General features: G+C 38.9%; 1 protein-coding gene across 1 annotated transcript in view; it reads right to left on the bottom strand.

The window, feature by feature from the left end:
* Window positions 1–16,450, bottom strand: part of CYTH4 (cytohesin 4) — a 29,217-nt gene extending 12,767 nt beyond the window's left edge. Inside the window, exons 1-8 of the mRNA XM_087723156.1 lie at window positions 16,373–16,450; window positions 15,510–15,574; window positions 13,542–13,608; window positions 8,190–8,308; window positions 7,988–8,068; window positions 6,684–6,796; window positions 5,184–5,332; window positions 1,136–1,247 (exon numbers count right to left, since the gene is read on the bottom strand). Of these exons, the coding sequence (XP_087579282.1) occupies window positions 1,136–1,247; window positions 5,184–5,332; window positions 6,684–6,796; window positions 7,988–8,068; window positions 8,190–8,308; window positions 13,542–13,608; window positions 15,510–15,574; window positions 16,373–16,411 (745 nt within the window). The 5' untranslated portion in view covers window positions 16,412–16,450. The remainder of the gene's footprint in view (window positions 1–1,135; window positions 1,248–5,183; window positions 5,333–6,683; window positions 6,797–7,987; window positions 8,069–8,189; window positions 8,309–13,541; window positions 13,609–15,509; window positions 15,575–16,372) is intronic.
* Window positions 16,451–18,320: the final 1,870 nt, after the last annotated feature.

Here is an 18,320-nt window from a genome sequence, read left to right as displayed (position 1 = left end):
GGGACTCCTGGGAAGAGCAGGATGGGCGGGGCCAGCCAGGAGTGGGATTTGGGGGTTATCTGAACTGCACAGAATCTTAGTTAGAGGTTCTCCTGGATCACTGCGAACCCCCCAGCACCCACTCCTGACAGGGGTGTCAAGCTCACATCATCATGGCTGTGTCACATGACCTATTGGGACTTTTTTCCCCCTTTGCTAAAACGGGCGTGGGCATGGCCAGTGCATGACACATCCTATTTGTGGATCACAAGTTTGTCAGCCCTGGTCTAGGACTACCTGTACATTTCTTTCCCTTTAAAAAAGTTACAGAATGGCAAAGGTTTCACAGTATCGCTTGGCTTCTCGGTGAAAGAAGAAGGGAGAGATAATGTTTAAGTAAAATTGGGACTTTGCCCCAGGAAGCTTATGGATGTGATTCAATTGGAGCCAAAATACTTTATTCTTTCTTTATGGCTTTTGATTTATACTTTTAAAGAGCACAGAGGAGGACTTCAAAGAGCAGCCAGGAAGGAGAGTGCACTGTTAATCAGAAATAAGCCTCACAGGCTTAATCCTAATAAGCAGGTTGATGAATTAGTGAAACAAAAGTATATGGATGAGAAAGGAAAGAAAAGAGCATTTCATTAAATCATCTCTCTTTGAATGGTGAGCTGCTATACAAATTAGGGGTTAAATTACTGGTTCTTGACAATTCCAGTTCGGCAATTCCTGTTCATAAATTCTGTTTATTATGCAAGGCTTGGACTGGCTGTCGACATAGCTACATAGCTTTCAGTTTATCCTTTGAAAAAGTGTCCCCAGCATTCTCCCCAACCACTGGCCCTCCAGGTGGCTTTCCTCCAGCCCATTAAGCGATGCCAGTCAAGCTACCCAGGCCAAGTGAGGAGCAAAAAATCAGCCACTCTGTTTTGGCCTTGTGCCGTTTGCAGGAGTCTCTAGAGAAATATATACCAGAACCAAACACCAGGGGTCCTTCTAGCCCCACAGCTGAAGGCTGGCTGGCTGATTTCTGCTGCTGCAGTCTTCTGCTACAATAGGAACACAACCCTTTTCCTTGGAAAAAAGACATTTGAGTAGAAGTCAGGAGCAAGGTTGTTTTTTTCCCTCCCTTATTAGCAAATTACAAGTGGGTTACCTAGCTTGAGGAGCCAGCCTTCCCGACTAGGGTTGAAGAAAGTGTGGGTGAGATCATTCCCGTCATCTTCTGGGATGGAAAAGGGTTCGTTTTTGATACTATCAAATAAATGCTGCCAGGGAAAAGAAGAAGAGAAAGCAAGGGGAAATCATGATGAGTTTTAATATTTGGTGTACCAGATCAATGTATCTATTTATTTGGACAGTAATAGGCCTCCTGGTTTGAGATCTCAGGTAGAGTGTCTCCCTTCCCATAACACCTGTTCCTTTTGATTGGTTTCTTTGGACCTTAACTGGATATGGAATCAGTCCTTTCAATGGACAATCCTTTCTGTATTAACTGGCAAATTTGCTCTTTCTTAAAATTAACCATATAGACCTGTTGGAAGAAATGTCCATCTGGGTTCAGTTCCAAGTGGGGAGAAAGACACTGGAAACAATGGTGGATGTTTGGAAAGATGGTTTTAATGGTGGACAGGACCACGTGGTTTGAGGTCCTGGGCAAAAAAGGCACATGGGAGAGAGGGGGGAGGGAGGAGAGAGAGAGAGAGGGAGAGGAAGGGAGAGAGGGAGAGAGGGAGAGAGGGAGGGAGGGAGAGGGGGAGGGAGAGAGAAAGATTGATTGATTTATACCAGCGGTGGGTTGCTCCCGGTTTGCTCCCGGTGCTCCTGGCAAAGTGTTCGCGACGTGAACTGATACCAACCAGATCCAATACCAACCAGTTAACCTCTGATTTATACCCCCTGTTGAGCTTTGAATTTGAGGTTGTATTCTGATTGGTTGTCATGCAGGGGCAACTCTGTAGGCTGTCCTGAGTCCCAAGCTTGGTTGACTCTTGCTGGGTGATGATGTAATGAAAGCGCTTTGGGATTCCTATTATGGCTCTGCCTGAAGGAGGTAGACTTTGTTATGTAGAATAGACTGCCCCACGCCTTAATGGCCCATTGACAAAGTGTGGAGGAGCTGAGTTTCTGCCTCCCTAACCCTAACCATTTTTAATATTTCCTAAAATATTTCATTTTCCTAGGAGAGGGGTGGGTGCTAACTTCCTACAGACAAAACCAACCTGAGTCACTAAACATATGTTATATATTATTGTGTTATTAGGAGTACATGTACAGTTTTGACTAAATCCCCAGACATCTAGTATATCTGATACAGTGGAGTCCAAACAAACCGTTATCCAGCAAAATGAGATAGATATATGTTTTGCAATTTTCTAAAAAAAATATATGAAGGAAATTAGTTAAACCACTTCATTCTATCAGTTCTTCTCTTTACGTGTGTGTTTGTGTGTGTGTGTGTGTGTGTGTGTGTGTATCACTTCCTGCACTGAAACTATGTTTTCCTGCCATTCCTCTCAATCTAATGTGAAACTTGAAATTTCTTGAGAGTCAGCAATCAGTGAAAGCAGATTACTTGGCAGGTCAGGAAATTACTGGAAATATGCGGGCCATCCTAATTGACTGGCTTGTTCAAGTTCAGATGAAATTCAAACTGTTGCAAGAGACCATGTACAAATGGCAAGGCAGAAATCAGAGGTTCACAGGCCAGACAGAAGCTTTATGTAAATAAATGGATTAAGTTATATTAACTAGTTCCACCACAAAACCGCGATGCCCTTATCCGCGCCGACATAAGTGCGGAGGCAAATCCGCGGCGTCCGAAGCGCTAAGAAAAAAACGACCCTACCGCCGCGACAACAGCGCGGTGACAGAAGGGCGTTCTACATGCTTCGTTCTTTGCCTCCAAAGGTAGCCCTCCTCCTTCAGCTGACAGCGGCAGCGGGCACGGGGCAAAGCGGGCTGCCCAGCAGCAGCAGCCCGTGGGAAGGGTCCAGCTCAGCCGTGGGGGGCAGCAGGAAGCGGAGGAGGATGCGGCAGCGGCGGCAGCTGAGGCTCTCCCGGGCCGGCGAAGCGGGCTTGCCCAGCGGAGGCAGGCTGCCCTCTTCTTCCTCAACAACATCTCCTTGGACGGGCGGCCTCCGCCACCGGCGCCTCTCCCAGAGGAAGAGGCAGGGCGGGCGGCGGCGGCGGCGGCTGAGGCTCTCCCGGGGCCGGCGAAGCGGGCTTGCCCGGTGGCGGCGGCCGCCCTTCAGCTGTGGGGCTAGAAGGACCCCTGGTGTTTGGTTCTGGTATATATTTCTCTAGAGACTCCTGCAAACGGCACAAGGCCAAAACAGAGTGGCTGATTTTTTGCTCCTCACTTGGCCTGGGTAGCTTGACTGCTGCGTCCTCCTCCGCCGCCAGCATCGGCGGCCCTGCTCGGGCCCCCCGCGGGCTTCCTGCTGCCCCCCATGGCTGTGCTGGACCCTTCCCGCAGGCTGCTGCTGCTGGGAAGCCCGCTTTGCCCCGTGCCCGCTGCCGCTGTCAGCTGGAGGAGGAGGGCTACCTTTGGAGGCAAAGAACGAAGCATATAGAATGCCCTTCTGTCGCCGTGCTGTTGTCCCCGCGGTGATGACGCGCGGTGATGATGTCGCGACTTTAGTGACGTGATTTAATCTCCGCTATTTTGCGTAGCGCGGTTTTGTCGTGCCACGGTACATGACGGTTGCCATAATAGATTGCTTTCTTCAGAATAACAAAATAGCCAAAAGGATGCTACAACTGGTTGGTGTAACAGCCATGTTCATTGCTAGCAAATATGAAGAAAGTCTCCACCAGAAATTGGTGATTTTGCCTACGTGACAGATCATACTTACACCAGCTTACAAATCAGGCAAATGGAAATGAAAATCTTACACACATATGCTCAGGAAGTGTATTTCCATTTTATAACATTTTCTTAAATCTGAGAGAACCATAGGTTTTGTGTATGTACATATAACTTATTGCTAGGTTTCCGGGGTTTTTTAAAGTGATTTCTCATCCAATGAAGTAATAACTTTGGATTACTGGGATGTGATGTCATATATTATGTAATGTCCCTGCAACTTCCTGCAATTGCTCATTCAGAAAGCTTCGTTTTTACTCACAAAGTCATTTCAGATTCCTTTGCAAAGTTGCACGGGAGTGTCTCAAGATAATTTTTGAAAGCCGATACTGAATTTGTACAGGTTTGCAAACTTTTACAGAAAATACCTGTAGCTCTATAGTACAAATCAAACATGCTATGAAACCCATATTTAAGAGCCTGAGCACTGCAAGAAGAAAAATGAAAAAGACTGTATAATTCCAACACTCGCCCACATTCAGTAGAGAAGTGAAAGGTCATATATAGATGCTGATATAACTGTCATAATCAAGAGTTCCCACTAATCCAAGGAGGCTTATGTGTATGCAAATGTTTACTAAAACATAGCTGCGAAGAGCATTGCTGATGGGCATGTTCATTTATGACAATCAGATATGATTCTGTTTGTCTTTCATATACTTGATCAATGCACTACAAAATAATCTGAATATCCCTATCTAGTTTAGAGATCATAGAATAAATACAAATATTACCACAAATATTACAAATCCTAGTGTATCCAATATCCAATGTCATCTTCTCAGCAACAATTCAGAAGTGATTTTACATTGATTTTTCCAGTTTTTTTAAAAAAAATCCTTATCTAACCTGCACCCTTGTACTTTCTTAGTGTTCCATCCAAATCTGACAAATTAAAAAAAAAAAAACTAAGATCATCTGGATGGAATTCTTTACTTGAATATGTGATGATTTTCTTTTGTGTCTCATCTCATGTACTCCCTTCATTTGTTAGGATTGAATGTAATTAAAATATACTAATCTGGTCTACAAACTGTGAATACAAAATAATCAGTCTAGTTCTTTGGGATACTTGGCAATAAATTAGTGCATCTTCTTTAGACTTATGACAGTGTATGTCTAATATCCTCACAGTAATTTGTTTTTCCTTAGCAAACAATGCTATTTATAGATACAATTAAGCAAATTCTCCTATCATTCAATGAGTATGCTGGGGATAACTGAATTTCTGAACAGAATAGTACACACAACCATTAAAACCACCAGAAATCTATTAGGAAAGGTCTGTTCATATCAGTAAAATGGATGACAATTTTAGTTTATTTTGTTACCTTACCTTCAGAAGCACTTCTTGAAGATCTGCTCCATTATTGATCCCTCTGTTCATGGACATGAACCGCTCAAATGGGGGCTTATCTTTGACATTTGGATTGTGGAGGCTGGTATTCAACATGATGACTGAGAATGAAAGGATGTAGCAGGCATCTGCCAAAGAAAAATGTAGAGTTAATAGCTGACAATAGTAGATTGCTGAATGAGAGAGAGAGAGACAGATATCAGTTTTATTAGCAGGTTGATACCTTTAGAGCAGGCACTTACCTTGATACCTCAGCTGGTAACCATTTTCTCCAAAACATTTGTCATCACAAAGGCAAGTTTGGGTTACATGTTTTTGTGATGGCCTCATTTTGTACACACATTGAGATTTTATTTCTGGGTCAGTACAATAAAAATATTGGGACTACTATATTAAAAAGACAGTAACAAAGCTTAAGCAAAACAGACCAGAGTCTCCTGAAGCCATAATAAATGTAAATAAGTAAAACAGTAACAGTAAGTTCTAACCAGTGGTGGGATTTAATTTTCTTACTACCGGTTCTGTGGGCGTGGCTTGGTGGGCATGGTGTGGCTTGGTGGGAATGACTTGGTGGGCATGACAAGGGAAGGATACTGTAAAATCTCCATTTCCTCCTGATCAACTGGGACTTGGAAGGCAGAGAATAGATAGGGGCGGGGCCAGCCAGAGGTGGTATTTACCAGATCTCCGAACTACTCAAAATTTCCACATCCAGTTTCTCCAGAACTGGTCATGTATTCTCTGCCCAACTTGGCACCTATTTATTTATTTTTGCCTTTAGATCCCTAATGGCTTTTATAATTTTCAGGAAGTCCTTTTTTATTTTAGGGGTGCAGAGCATACTCTTTCACGTTAATACTTATCAGGATGTGATCAGTGTTATTCTTGCCTTGTTTGTTGCTTTTAATTACTCTCCTAACAATGAGTTGCAAATAAGGTAAAGGTAAAGGAATCCCTGCAGGTTTTACTCCACTGGTCATAGCTGACTTCAGGAGTGGTGCTCATATCCATTTCTTTAAGCCATTGAGCCAGCATTGTCCAAAGACATTTCTGTGGCTCATGTGGCCAGCATGATATCCCACTGCAGCATGAAGCGTACAGCAAAACATGGAACACTGTTACCTTCCCACTGAAGTGGTACCTATTTATCTACTTACATTTATATGCTTTTGAACTGCTACAGTAGGTTGCAGAAGCTGAGGCAAGTGATGGGAGCTCAGTCAGTGGTAGGACTCAAACCACTGGAGTATAGACCTTCCCCAGCATCTTTTAAGCCACTAAGCCACTCATTGAAAGGCAGTGCAGTAAATATACATTAACTGAAGCAGCTAGATCTTGGGCTTGAAAGTTAGTAGATAATACAGAAATGTATTATAGACGTATTGATTTGAAGCACAGATTGAAATCAGACAGGCATCTCTATCCACGCTGTTAGGACTAGTATTTTAGGAACTTAAATAAATATCTCCACCCATTCACCTGTTGACTGAAAAATGCCTGGGTTACACTGACAATACCAATTGGCAAAAGCTTCCATCATGCGGTCAATCTTCTGGGCTTCTCCAGGCAAACGGAAACTCCACAAAAACTGCCTGCAAAGGAAACCATATCTTCAGAATCTTAGCTCAGAGTAAGGTTTTTCCTGCCATAGAAAATAGAAATGAATACAGCTTCTACTCTTATGATATTCCAGACATTAATGAAAGCATGGTTAGTCTCCCAGGCCTTGGTAGAGTTGGGGCCCTTTTTAATTAACCCCAGTTTTGATTTCCTGTTGAGGCAGTTTCTCTTTTATATGTATTTATTTTTTTCTGTTACAAATAAGCTGCCCAGAATCACTGAGGAGTTAGGTGGTCTTAAAATTCAAATTAATAATTAAATTAACAATTCTACTACTTCGGGTAATGTTTTTCATCTGACGATTTATTAATTGCATTGATCTTTTGACTTAGCTGAGATGAAGAGGACAATCCTTTCTTTTTGCAACAAACTGAAGCTCGGGTTATAATTGTGGCTTCATGCATGTGACTAGGATTTTCTTTACACAAAGCAGCTAAGTTCATCTAAGGATGCATAACCACTTCAGATGAGTCTAGATTCTAAAATCTAGATTTCCACAGTATACTCAAAATTGGGTTCATTTTTGTGGCTTAGTTATTTATTTTGTGAACTTGAGCCATTTGGATAGCTTCTAGTTCAAGTTATGATACAAGCTCAGTAAACATCTTGTGTGAACACAGCACAACTATTGGATGGATTTCTCTTCCATGCCACAAATTTAGAATCATTTTTCACAGTGGTAGAGTCTTGAATTCTTACTGGCTTTGTATCGCAAGGCTGGAGTTTATCTACATACCGTACATACATGCATGCATGCATGCATGCATAGAAATGGAACAAAAACTACTTAAGTGCATGAGAGAATTTATCCATTTGATTCACATTGGCAGCATCTCAGTTGGTTCCCCTCTAGAGAAGAAAAATGACCTTCAAGATCAAAAGAGAGCCATAGAATAACAGAGTTAGAAGGGATCTTGAAGGTCTTCTAGTCCAACACCCTGCTCAAAAAGGAGACCTTGTACTATTCCAAACAAGTGGTTGTCCAGAATCTTCTGAATAGCCTCCAGTGATAGAGTACCCACAACTTCTGAAAGCAAACTGTTCCACTGGTTAATTGTTCTCACTGTTGGAACATTTATCCTTCCTTCTAGGCTGCTTCTCTCCTTGATTAGTGTAGCACCTAGCCTCAATATCTGAGATACTTTGCATGTTTTGGAACTTACCGTAGTGCTTGCACAAGATTGAGATTGGCAAACTGGTGACATTCTACAAAAGCCTGCAGAACCTGGAGATTCAATGGATCCCTGGCAGGAGAACAAGACCAAGATAAGAAACATGGATTTTTCCCCACACCCAATATTTTCCCTGTGGCCTGAAGGCCGGAAGTGAAACATAGATGTGTTTACTCACTGACAATGCACTTACCTTTGTCCCAGGTAATCTCCTATGGCTGTTTTATTGAGTCCTTCTCCTTGGTAAAGAAATTTAGCAACTTCTTCTGCATCCAAGGAGAGTATCTTTTGCTCAACCAGATATTGAATACCCTGTTTGGGAAAATAGAGGATCCCTATGAGTTAACTGTGAATGGATTGTTGGTTCCAAGAAACAAACAAGAACTTGTGAAATAAGGGAGTGAGTGGTGGTTATTGTTATATATGACAATATATAATTATTGTCATATATATTGTTATATATTAGGAATATCATGATAGTTGTCTTCCAGTATTGAAGGACTGTTACAGAGAAGAGTGGTTAGGGTTCTAGAAGTTGTGGACCACTGGAAGTTTTCAAGAAAAGATTGGACAACCCTTTGCTTGGACCAATAGAAAGTCTCCTAATCAAACAGGAGGTTGGACTAAAAGACCTCCAAGATCTCTTCCAAACCTGTTATTCTATGTTCTTTGTTGTATGACTTGAATTTATTTTAAGCCATGAATTTTCCAATATCTCAAGTCTCAGGAATATTCAGTTGCCTAAAAAAAGCGATAATAGGTTATAACTAGTTAATAATTTCTTCTCTAGGTATTTTAAGATTTCCAATGGTTTTCTTTCTCAAAATTCAGCTACAACAGTTGGGCCATATGTTCCTAGTAAGCAAGGTATAGTCGGATTCTGGAGCTCTGCTTTAGGCCCTGTGATTGTGAGAAATCAGAACTGAGATTTCTTAAGAGATTTCTCTGTGATGACATTATAATCATAGGATTCTCTTTCACGCATATGTAACTTCTTTAATTAATTGCATCAATTAAGTGAAGATGTTTTGTTCCACCAGTTTCTTATTTTATTGTTCAAGGTGTTCAACTGTCTTCAACTTGCAGCTGTGTTTACAATACTACTCCTCGATGTGAAGGTAAGTGGGAAATGGTTCTCAGTGTCAATGTTTTAGTGTTTATACGCACATTCTTATTTGAAGAAGAGGGGTTTTAAATAAGGCTGGATATATTTTCTAGTTGAACTAGTTTTGCATGGGTAGGTCCTTTAATAACCTACACATTGATCAGAAATAATAATGCAACTAATAAAGTGAGCTTAAAACACAATGGATAGCAATTATCCTATCAAATTGTCCTTTGTGTTTTTTCTTTTTTTAAAAATAGAATTTATTTTTATTTTCAAAACAAACACAACACATCAAATCTTCCTTCTTTACATACTGTAGAAAGTGTATCAGTTGATTACAAAAGGTTTTCGTGCATCTCTTCCACAGTCATCAAGCATATTTCATATTAACTCAAGTATTTTAACTCAAATATTTATACATGTTACCCTTATACCTCCATTTTTATTTGACTATAATTATTTAAACATCCTTCATCATAAAATATACCCAGATTTAATACATAAACACATACTGGCATTTCATTTAATATTTCTAAAATCCTCCAATAACACTGAATTCTTATGTCATATTCTAGCTAAACATCCATAATATTTAATAACAAACTTTTCTAATCCTCCTTTCCAAATCACTGTTGGCAATTTTCATCTAGTTTCCTTATGTTATACTCAAACATATAGATATGGGTTGTCATCATTATCCCTCCTTTATTTGACTATATCCTGTATCATAACATTTTCCCCCTAATAATCAAAACTTAACTGTATCTAACTTAATTCTTTTTTTATTAACATTTATATATAATCCAAAAGGATTTCTAATCTTCCTTTCATGGGTACCATTCAATATTCATATCCAATTATTACTTATCATAACACTACACATTGTATACATTATTATCATTATCAATTATTTCTTTAACTATATCTATTATCACTAAATTTCACTAAGTTTAACTAGTTTTAAGTTATATTCTTCCATCTATCAACCTGTATCTTTTCAATAACAAAACAATCTCATATCTTCTGCCATTTGTGGTACCAATCCTCTAGTCATCTTCTTGATCAGATTTGTATGGACTTCTCTTAGCAACTCCTTGCTTATAAGATCTCTCATATAATCTTGATGCCCTCTTTCTGTTTCCTTATTCAGTTTGTCTTTGATTGTCAGTAGTGTTATCGAAACTTTTGCTAGTGGAATTTCTTTCTTTAAGTCCATAGGTTCTTTAATTTTAACTTCTTCTATATCTTGACCTTTGAAATAGATTTCCTCTCCATTTAATTCCTCTTTCTGTATTCCATCCTTTCCATTTTCAGGAACAAACCAATTACCATAGATATCAGCAGGTTTAGTCTATTTATACTCATTTTCCACTTCGGTGTTTTGAGTTTCAATCACCCCATTTTGCATTCGATGAACATTTTCAATTTTTTCATCATATTTTCTTGTTATGTGCTCTATAGGTATTCCAGTTTTTTTGTCTACTATATTTGATAATTTCTGTGGTTCTGAAAAAATATTTTGCAAAGTCAAGACCTTATTTTTCCTTGGGATTGTGTCATTCTGACAAACACAGCTACTCTAGTTTTGAAAGATCAACAAAATTAAAGCATAGATTCACAAAGAACACTGCTCTCATTTCTCTCTGGTCAAAAACATACTTCAAAGGGACCACTGTGCGCTCTTATCAGTCTGTAGCCAAACAGTAAAGCCTTGCGGCCCCAAATCAAAGCAATCCGTGAAAGAAAGAAAAACGTTCCATTTTGAATACACAAAATTCTGATCAACAATACCTCCCAGCCTCCGGAGCGTAGACACTCTTAAAGAGTTTCTTTTTGTATCTTTCTTGTATATCAAATTAGAGAAAGAGGTCCAATATTTAAATGAATTAGAAAAATACCCACAGCAATAAAAGAGGAAAACTTTAGTCTGTAAATTACAGAGAGTCACAAAGTGAATGCAGAAGAAGAAAACTTAATCCATCCATTTCAAAAGGTTTGCATAGATTCAATCCATGTAAATAACATTTAAAAAGTAAGATAACCACTGTCCAAAACCATTCCAAATTCAATTCCACCACTTGATTCTTCTATTCTTTAATTTAAATTGTTTTTTGAGTTTTTATAGGCAGTCTCTTTTTTAAAACAATAAAAATTCCTCACCAGCTGGAAACACTTTCTCTTTCCGTATCCTTCCATTTTGGAGCTGCCGCAACTTTGTCAGCCTTGGTTGGATTTTTTTATCACCGGCTTGAAGAACTTCTCTTGCTTCTTTCGAGGATTTTGCGAAATCCCTGAGATCAGCAAGACATATTCTTCCTGTTCACCATCTCTTCGGGACGGTTTAGGTCCGTTTGGACCACCCAACGGCAAAAGTGTTGGCTGTGGTCTCAGAGCATTGAGACCACACAACCATCTCATCGTTACATTGACTCCTCCCTCCCTTTGTGTTTTTTTTTCTTAAAGGCCTTGTTCATATTCAGCACACCTTTACTCCATAATAGTAATGTAGGTAGCTGCTTTTCTATTAAGAGTCTAACTACCATTTAATGATTGAATGATCACTTTTGACTGTAGTGTTGTTAGTAAAAGGAAGTAATTACACTGAAAGAAAGAAACAGTTCAGTGTGAAGTGCAGTTCACAATGGGTTACAGTTAGTGGAATGCACAGAGATAATTACATCAAGAAAAGAAAGATAAGGATAAAGACAACTTCAGTTCCTTCTTTATATAGGCAAGTACACAAAGTAGACCTGGTTGTGACAAATAGAAAGAAAAAGGGTAAAACCAAAACATGGGCATGTATAAGATCTCCAAGATGAAATTAGCTGCAGTCAACATAACTGCTTATTAGTAATTTTGGCTTTCCTTTTTCAAGTATAAACTATCAATTCCAAAGAAGAGAAAGACAATTGGAGAAAATACGAATATGCTCTCCATTCGTTTGTTTCTTTTAAGGAAGCGGCTGGTGGGAAGGATGCAGCTGGACCACAAAAATGCAGAATATTTTCTGTAGGTGTAGCATTTTTCATCAGAAAGAGGACCTGGGTTGCTTTCTGATCATTCGCTAGAAAGAGGACCTGGATTCCTCAGAGCTGGACCTGTCTTTCATCATATGGCTTATTTCATTTCTTATAATTTCATAGTGATCTCATTACTATGCTTTCATTCAAGTTTTCTCATGTCTTCCATTCTCTTTTTCATGTAATATATTGTACATAAATGTCTATGGAGATTCTCAGTCATCCAGGTCATGGTTGTCCCAAAGGTGCTTTTTTCCAAGAGGCAACTGGACTTTCTGTTTTTTCTTTGAAGATGTTTCGCTTCGCATCCAATATATGTATATTGTACATAGTTATAAAATTTGGCTTAACTAATAATGGGTGTATGGTTTGTTTTTGGTTTTTTTAAAAAAAAAGAAACTAAGAGCCTTTCTCCAAGGCTGAGTTAAAGTGCTATCATCAGTCTTGAAACCAGTCAAAAACTTTATTGGCATTAAAGTTGCTGCATCCATCAATTCTCTATTGTTCTATTGGCAAAATGCTACCAAATGGTGTCATCCTTATTTATTACCCATGGGGCATATTAAGAAATGACTTTGGAGAATTTCCTCCAAAGGAAGAAGTCTTCCCTCCTCTTAGCATCATCTGACTGAAAACAGCTATCAATTACACTCTTTACAGGGGGTTAGGGATTGGAAGGAGTTGAATTTTTTTATCAATGGCTGGTCTGGCAGATTTAGTAATCTTTAGTCAAAATTTACTCTGACTTTGAGCAAATATTTTGCATACCCGAATTCAACAGGAGCCCAACTATTATCAGATAATGGGGATCTTTTTGACATAGGTTTAATGCACTAAATCCATTCTCAAAAGAAACAAAAGCTTTAGTGCTTTTCTCGGAGACCATTACCGGTAAACCAGGGGTGAAATTCAGCAGGTTCTGACAGGTTCTGGAGAACCGGTAGGGGAAATTTTGAAAGTTTGGAGAACCGGCAAATACCACCTCTGGCTGGCCCCAGAGTGGGGTGGGAATGGAGATTTTTGCAGTATTCTTCCCCCGCCCACAGAACCAGTAGTAAAAAAAACATGCATTTCACCACTGCATTAAACCCATATTAAAAAGCAAGGCAAACAATAGATAACTCAGTGGGGATATGCCAGGAAATGGCAGAGAGAAAGAGAACTACTTTCTCTCTTCCTCTTAACCGTCCAGCCCAAGTACCATCACCTTTGTTTCAGCTACTATTTGAGCTGATTCCTGAGATGCACATTGGATTTGAGACATGGTAGGCACAAAAGTAATTCCTTCCTTCCTTCCTTCCTTCCTTCCTTCCTTCCTCCCTTCCCCTTCCCTTCCTGAAATTAGCTGTTTGAAACATGAACGCTGAGATTGTCAAGGACCTAAATCTTAAATTAAATCTCAAAGACTTGTTCCTACCTTAACAGGATCCATATTAAATTTCTTCCGTCCAATGCTCATGTTCTTTTCCCTTTGAATATGTTTGCTGCAAATATAAAGATAGGATCAGAGCACAGGGAAAAACAAAGGAAAGCCACCTTCTGTTTTTTCGAGCTGTTTGCTAAGTCCCAGAAATATACACCAAACTTCCCCCATTAGATGCATCCAAGTTCAGTTTATACAGCTGACTTACTTAATTTCAGGCACATTAAATCTCAGTCACTTACTTGTTTTATATCAGACAAAATATAGGTACAAATGAAACATTACTAATTTATGAAATAAAAGGAACAGTATGAAGCAAAGTAGATCTCCCCTGCTGTTGCTCTGTGCACATCTTACAGAGCTTATCATGCAAAAAGTTAATTAATTATAAGTAATATTATAAGCAATAAAACCAGAGTCAGTTTGGTTTAGTGCTTAAGGCTTCAGGGTACACAGCCAGAAATTGTGAGTTCTAGTACTGCCTTAGCCATGAAAGCCAGCTGGGTGATCTTAGTTACTCTCTTTCAGCCCAACTCACCTCACAGGTGAGTTGTTGTTTGTGAGTAAAATAGAAGTAAGAAGTTATGTTGGATATGTTTGCTGCCTTGAGTTATTTATAAAAAATAATAAAGCTGATAAATAAACATTTCTATTCCATTATATACTACTACTACTACTACTACTACTACTACTACTACTACTACTACTACTATAGTAAAGGTAAAGGTTCCTCTTGCACATATGTGTTAGTCGTTCCCAAAGCTAGGGGGCGGTGCTCATCTCCGTTTCAAAGACGAAGAGCCAGTGCTGTCCGAAGACATCTCCGTGGTCATGTGCCAGCATGACTAAATACCAAAGGCACACGGAACACTATTACCTTCCCACCAAAGGTGGTTCCTATTTTTCTACTTGCATTTTTACATGCTTTCGAACTGCTAGGTTGGCAAAAGCTGGGACAAGTAACGGGAGCTCACTCCATTACGCGGCGCTAGGGATTCAAACTGCTGAACTGCTGACATTTCTGATTGACAACCTCAGCGTCTTAGCTACTGAGCCACCACATCCCTACTACTACTATAGCATAGTATAAATAAGACATATGCTACTCTTACAGCTAAGATTACAGCTCTCTGTAATCTTATGTTTCAAATCAAAGTTTCTATTACATATATTGTTTAGAAGATAGCTTTAAGCACTTATTTGGCTAAGTATTTTTGTAATTTTGGCTTAGTAATATTTTCAAGGAAACTGGGAAACGCTGAATGATTGACTTGTCAAGTTGATGGCATATAATTGTTCCTTGTACATATAAAATCCAGCTGTTTTTATTGGATCAGTTTCTAATCTCCCCATGGAGCTCTCCCGGGTCCTGAATACCTGATACAGGCAGCCTGTAACTAGCTTTAAAAAAAAAAACTGCTGTTACAAATTGTAGGCAGTGTTAAATGACAGACTGGCAGTTCTCATTTCAGACTGACAGATTAATCAAACAGAAGTTAGGATGCAAAACAAGCTGTATAATTCTGAGTGCTCTTAAGTCTCACTGCTGCTGCTTTTCCCTTAGCGTATGTTGCTTAAAGTGGCTAATTCAGTGTTTTTCAAACTTTGGCAACTTTTAAAATATATGGACTTCAACTCCCAGATTCCCCAATCAGCATTCTGGATCATGGTTGAGTTTAACTTCACTAGTGAAATTCTTCACTAATTTAACTAACATAGCAGAGACTGTTAGCTGCAACAGGAAATAACATTTTTATATAAATTATTCTCAAGATCCCTTGTAGCATTGAAAAAACCCTCCTTTCCCCTTTTAAATCCAAAGAGAACTTCTGTGTGGAACATACAGCATTTCCTAGTTTTGTTTTATATATATTTACTGTATGTATGTATGTATGAATGTATGTATGTATGTATGTATGTATGTATGTATGTATGTATTTATGTATGTGACTGGCACCTCACCATGATTGTGCTTGCTGGAAATGATCAATCTCCAGTAGTATTTCAGCAATCTCTTGATTTATTTTCTGGAAGCAAGAAAAACAATGAGAATGAATATAGGGAGAAAAACAATGACTTTCCAAATATTCTGTATAGAAGATTAGGTGGTCAAAAAAAAGACCAATAATTACATGGCAAGTAAACAGATACTTGCATTTTTCAGTCATTTCACTTAGACACAATATACACATGTATTTATCCTTAGAATATATATATATATGGAAAGGTAGAGATTCTCAAGATCAATACGTCACAGGCCAAGTAGAGATGGTCATGAAGAAACTTCTAGTAATAATGCCAGGAGTCTTTTCCCAGAAGCATAGCCATTATCCAAATATATTGTTCTATCTCACAGAAAAATAGTGCTTACTCAGTGCAATACACTTGACTTCATAAGACTTTTTCTACTACCCGTAACCCTATTAAATCCAGGGTCAAAAATTACCTAGCTGCATTCAGATAATCCTTTGCTTTCTCTCAGGCACCCCTAATCCCTAATCTGGGGTAGTCCAAATGCTCTTGACTAGACCTCCTATAATTTCCACTTCACAGTCAATAGGCATGTGCAAATTGCAAATTGTAGTTTACCCCATCTAGTTTCCAATTTCATTTTAAAATGTATCTTATTCCAATTTCATTTTAAATTGTAGCTTATTCCAATTTCATTTTAAATTGTACTTTAGCCAATTCCATTTTAAATTGTTTTTATCAGATTTTAGTAATAATTTGTGTCTGGAATGCTGCACTTTGATATGGCCCAAGGGCTAATCAATAAAGTAAACTCAACTCAACCCATCTAGTTGGTGAACCAAAGTGATGCCTACCTGAATGTCTTCCAGAAAGTTTTCCTGATGCTTCTTCATTATCTTTAGCTCAGCCTTCTCAGTGTCATTCAAGTCAGATGAATCTGAAAGAGAGACACATTTTTATTCCCACTACAAAACTCAGTGCAGTAATAAGCGTAAGATTCCAAAGGGCATATATGGTATAAAAAAAAATCACACATACATGTAGATCCTTTCATTTGTATTCAATGAAAATCAGTCAGGTCTAGACTGTCATGAAAGTTTCAAGGGACAAAATTGTCAGATTACTCCAGAACAAAACCCATGAGTTGTCTTTAACAGAACAAGTAATATAAAGTACTCACAAGGAAAGAAATTTGCCAGACCACCTTGGAGTCAATGAATGAGAAGTCCAGGTATCAGGGCAAATGGCAATGCAGTGTTGAAGTACCAGTACAAGGCCTGAAATAGATTGATGATGTTGATCCCAGAAACTGAATTTGCATTAGCTAAAAACTTTTATGATGAGAGTTTTTTTTGGGTTATGCTTCTGTTTCAGCTATTCCTCAGATAAATGACACCATATGGATGTTACTGGAAAGTCTGTTTATGTGTTTTTCATTGTTGAAAGCAGAAGCTGTGATGCAAATCCATGCAGATGCTGCTATTCCTGAGAATTTAAAAGGAGTTCCAGATTTTTTTTCTGGCTTAGATGCAAGGCAAGCTAAACTGATTATTCTTTCCTATTGTTACCATTTTTAGAACATATCATGATGCCTGCTGAGCCATCTTCTCTGAATAGATGTCTTCTTCTAGAGAGTAAAGTTCATGACTGAGTAGGGATTTGAACCCAAGGTTCTGAAGTCCTAGCCTGTCACTTGAATTATTCTACTAAATTCTATCTCCCTACCCACTTCATCTTTAAAAATTAACATTGTGGGAATGACAAACCCATTTCCACAAAACTGTTTCAAATTCACTTGAATTAAAAACTTAATTTGGGAATTGCTGTCATCATATCCTAATAAAGTGAGTGGTTAAAATCAAAAGAGTGCTAGCAAGAATATTCCCTGTGTGGAAGTAAAAGTTGGACTTTGGAGAAGCAGGATAGAAAGCATACTGACACTTTTGAACTCTGATGTTGGGGGAAAAATCCATCACAATATATGGACAGTGAAAGAATGGATCATTGAACAAATCAATCTAGAGTTCTCACTCAAGACAAATACGATCAGGTTGAAATTATCTTACTTTGGACTCATTATGCAAACATCCAGCTCCCTAAAGATGTCTTTAATCCTGGTGAAGGTGGAAGGAAGGAGAAGAAGAGGATGATCAGCTACACGATGGATGGGTTGTGTTACAGTGGCAATGGGTGCATCCTTGGGAGATCTGAAAAACCTAATTGGGGCAGATTTGTCATGAAAAAAACCTTTTGCTGTTGTTGTTAGTTGCAAAGTTGTTTTCATTGCGACCCCATTGACAACATTCCCTCCAGGCCTTCATGTCCTCTATCATCCTCTAGAGTCCATTTAAGGTCACGCCTACTGCTTCGGTGACTCCATCCAGCCACCTCATTCTCTGTAGTCCCCTTCTTCTTTTGCCCTCAATCTTTCCCAGCATTAGGTTCTTCTCCAGTGAGTCCTTCCTTCTCACTAGGTGGCCAAAGTATTTGAGTTTCATCTTCAGGATCTGGCCTTCAAAAGAGCAGTCAGGGTTGATCTCCTCTAGGACTGACTGGTTTGATCGCCTTGCAGTCCAAGGGACTCGCAGGAGTCTTGTCCAACACTATAGTTCAAAGGTTATTGAACTTATATGGTTACTAAGAGTTCAAAATTTGATGGTACATAGTCAGTCACTGAATCAGTCAAAATGAGAGATTAAGCAGAATAATCCTATGGACACTTTTAACTCAATACAGCCTTTTTGAATGGGAAAAAACAGGGGAAGAGAACAAATAGATAATGAAGTGTAAATTACAGCAATA

The sequence above is a fragment of the Thamnophis sirtalis genome, unplaced genomic scaffold (genome assembly GCF_051295495.1).
Source record: "Thamnophis sirtalis isolate CommonGarterSnake01/CBP01778 unplaced genomic scaffold, rThaSir2_p1.2 scaffold_9, whole genome shotgun sequence".
Taxonomy (NCBI): Eukaryota; Metazoa; Chordata; class Lepidosauria; order Squamata; family Natricidae; genus Thamnophis; species Thamnophis sirtalis.
The sequence above is the reverse complement of the archived record's forward strand: the minus strand, read 5'-3'. Positions and strand labels throughout refer to the sequence as shown.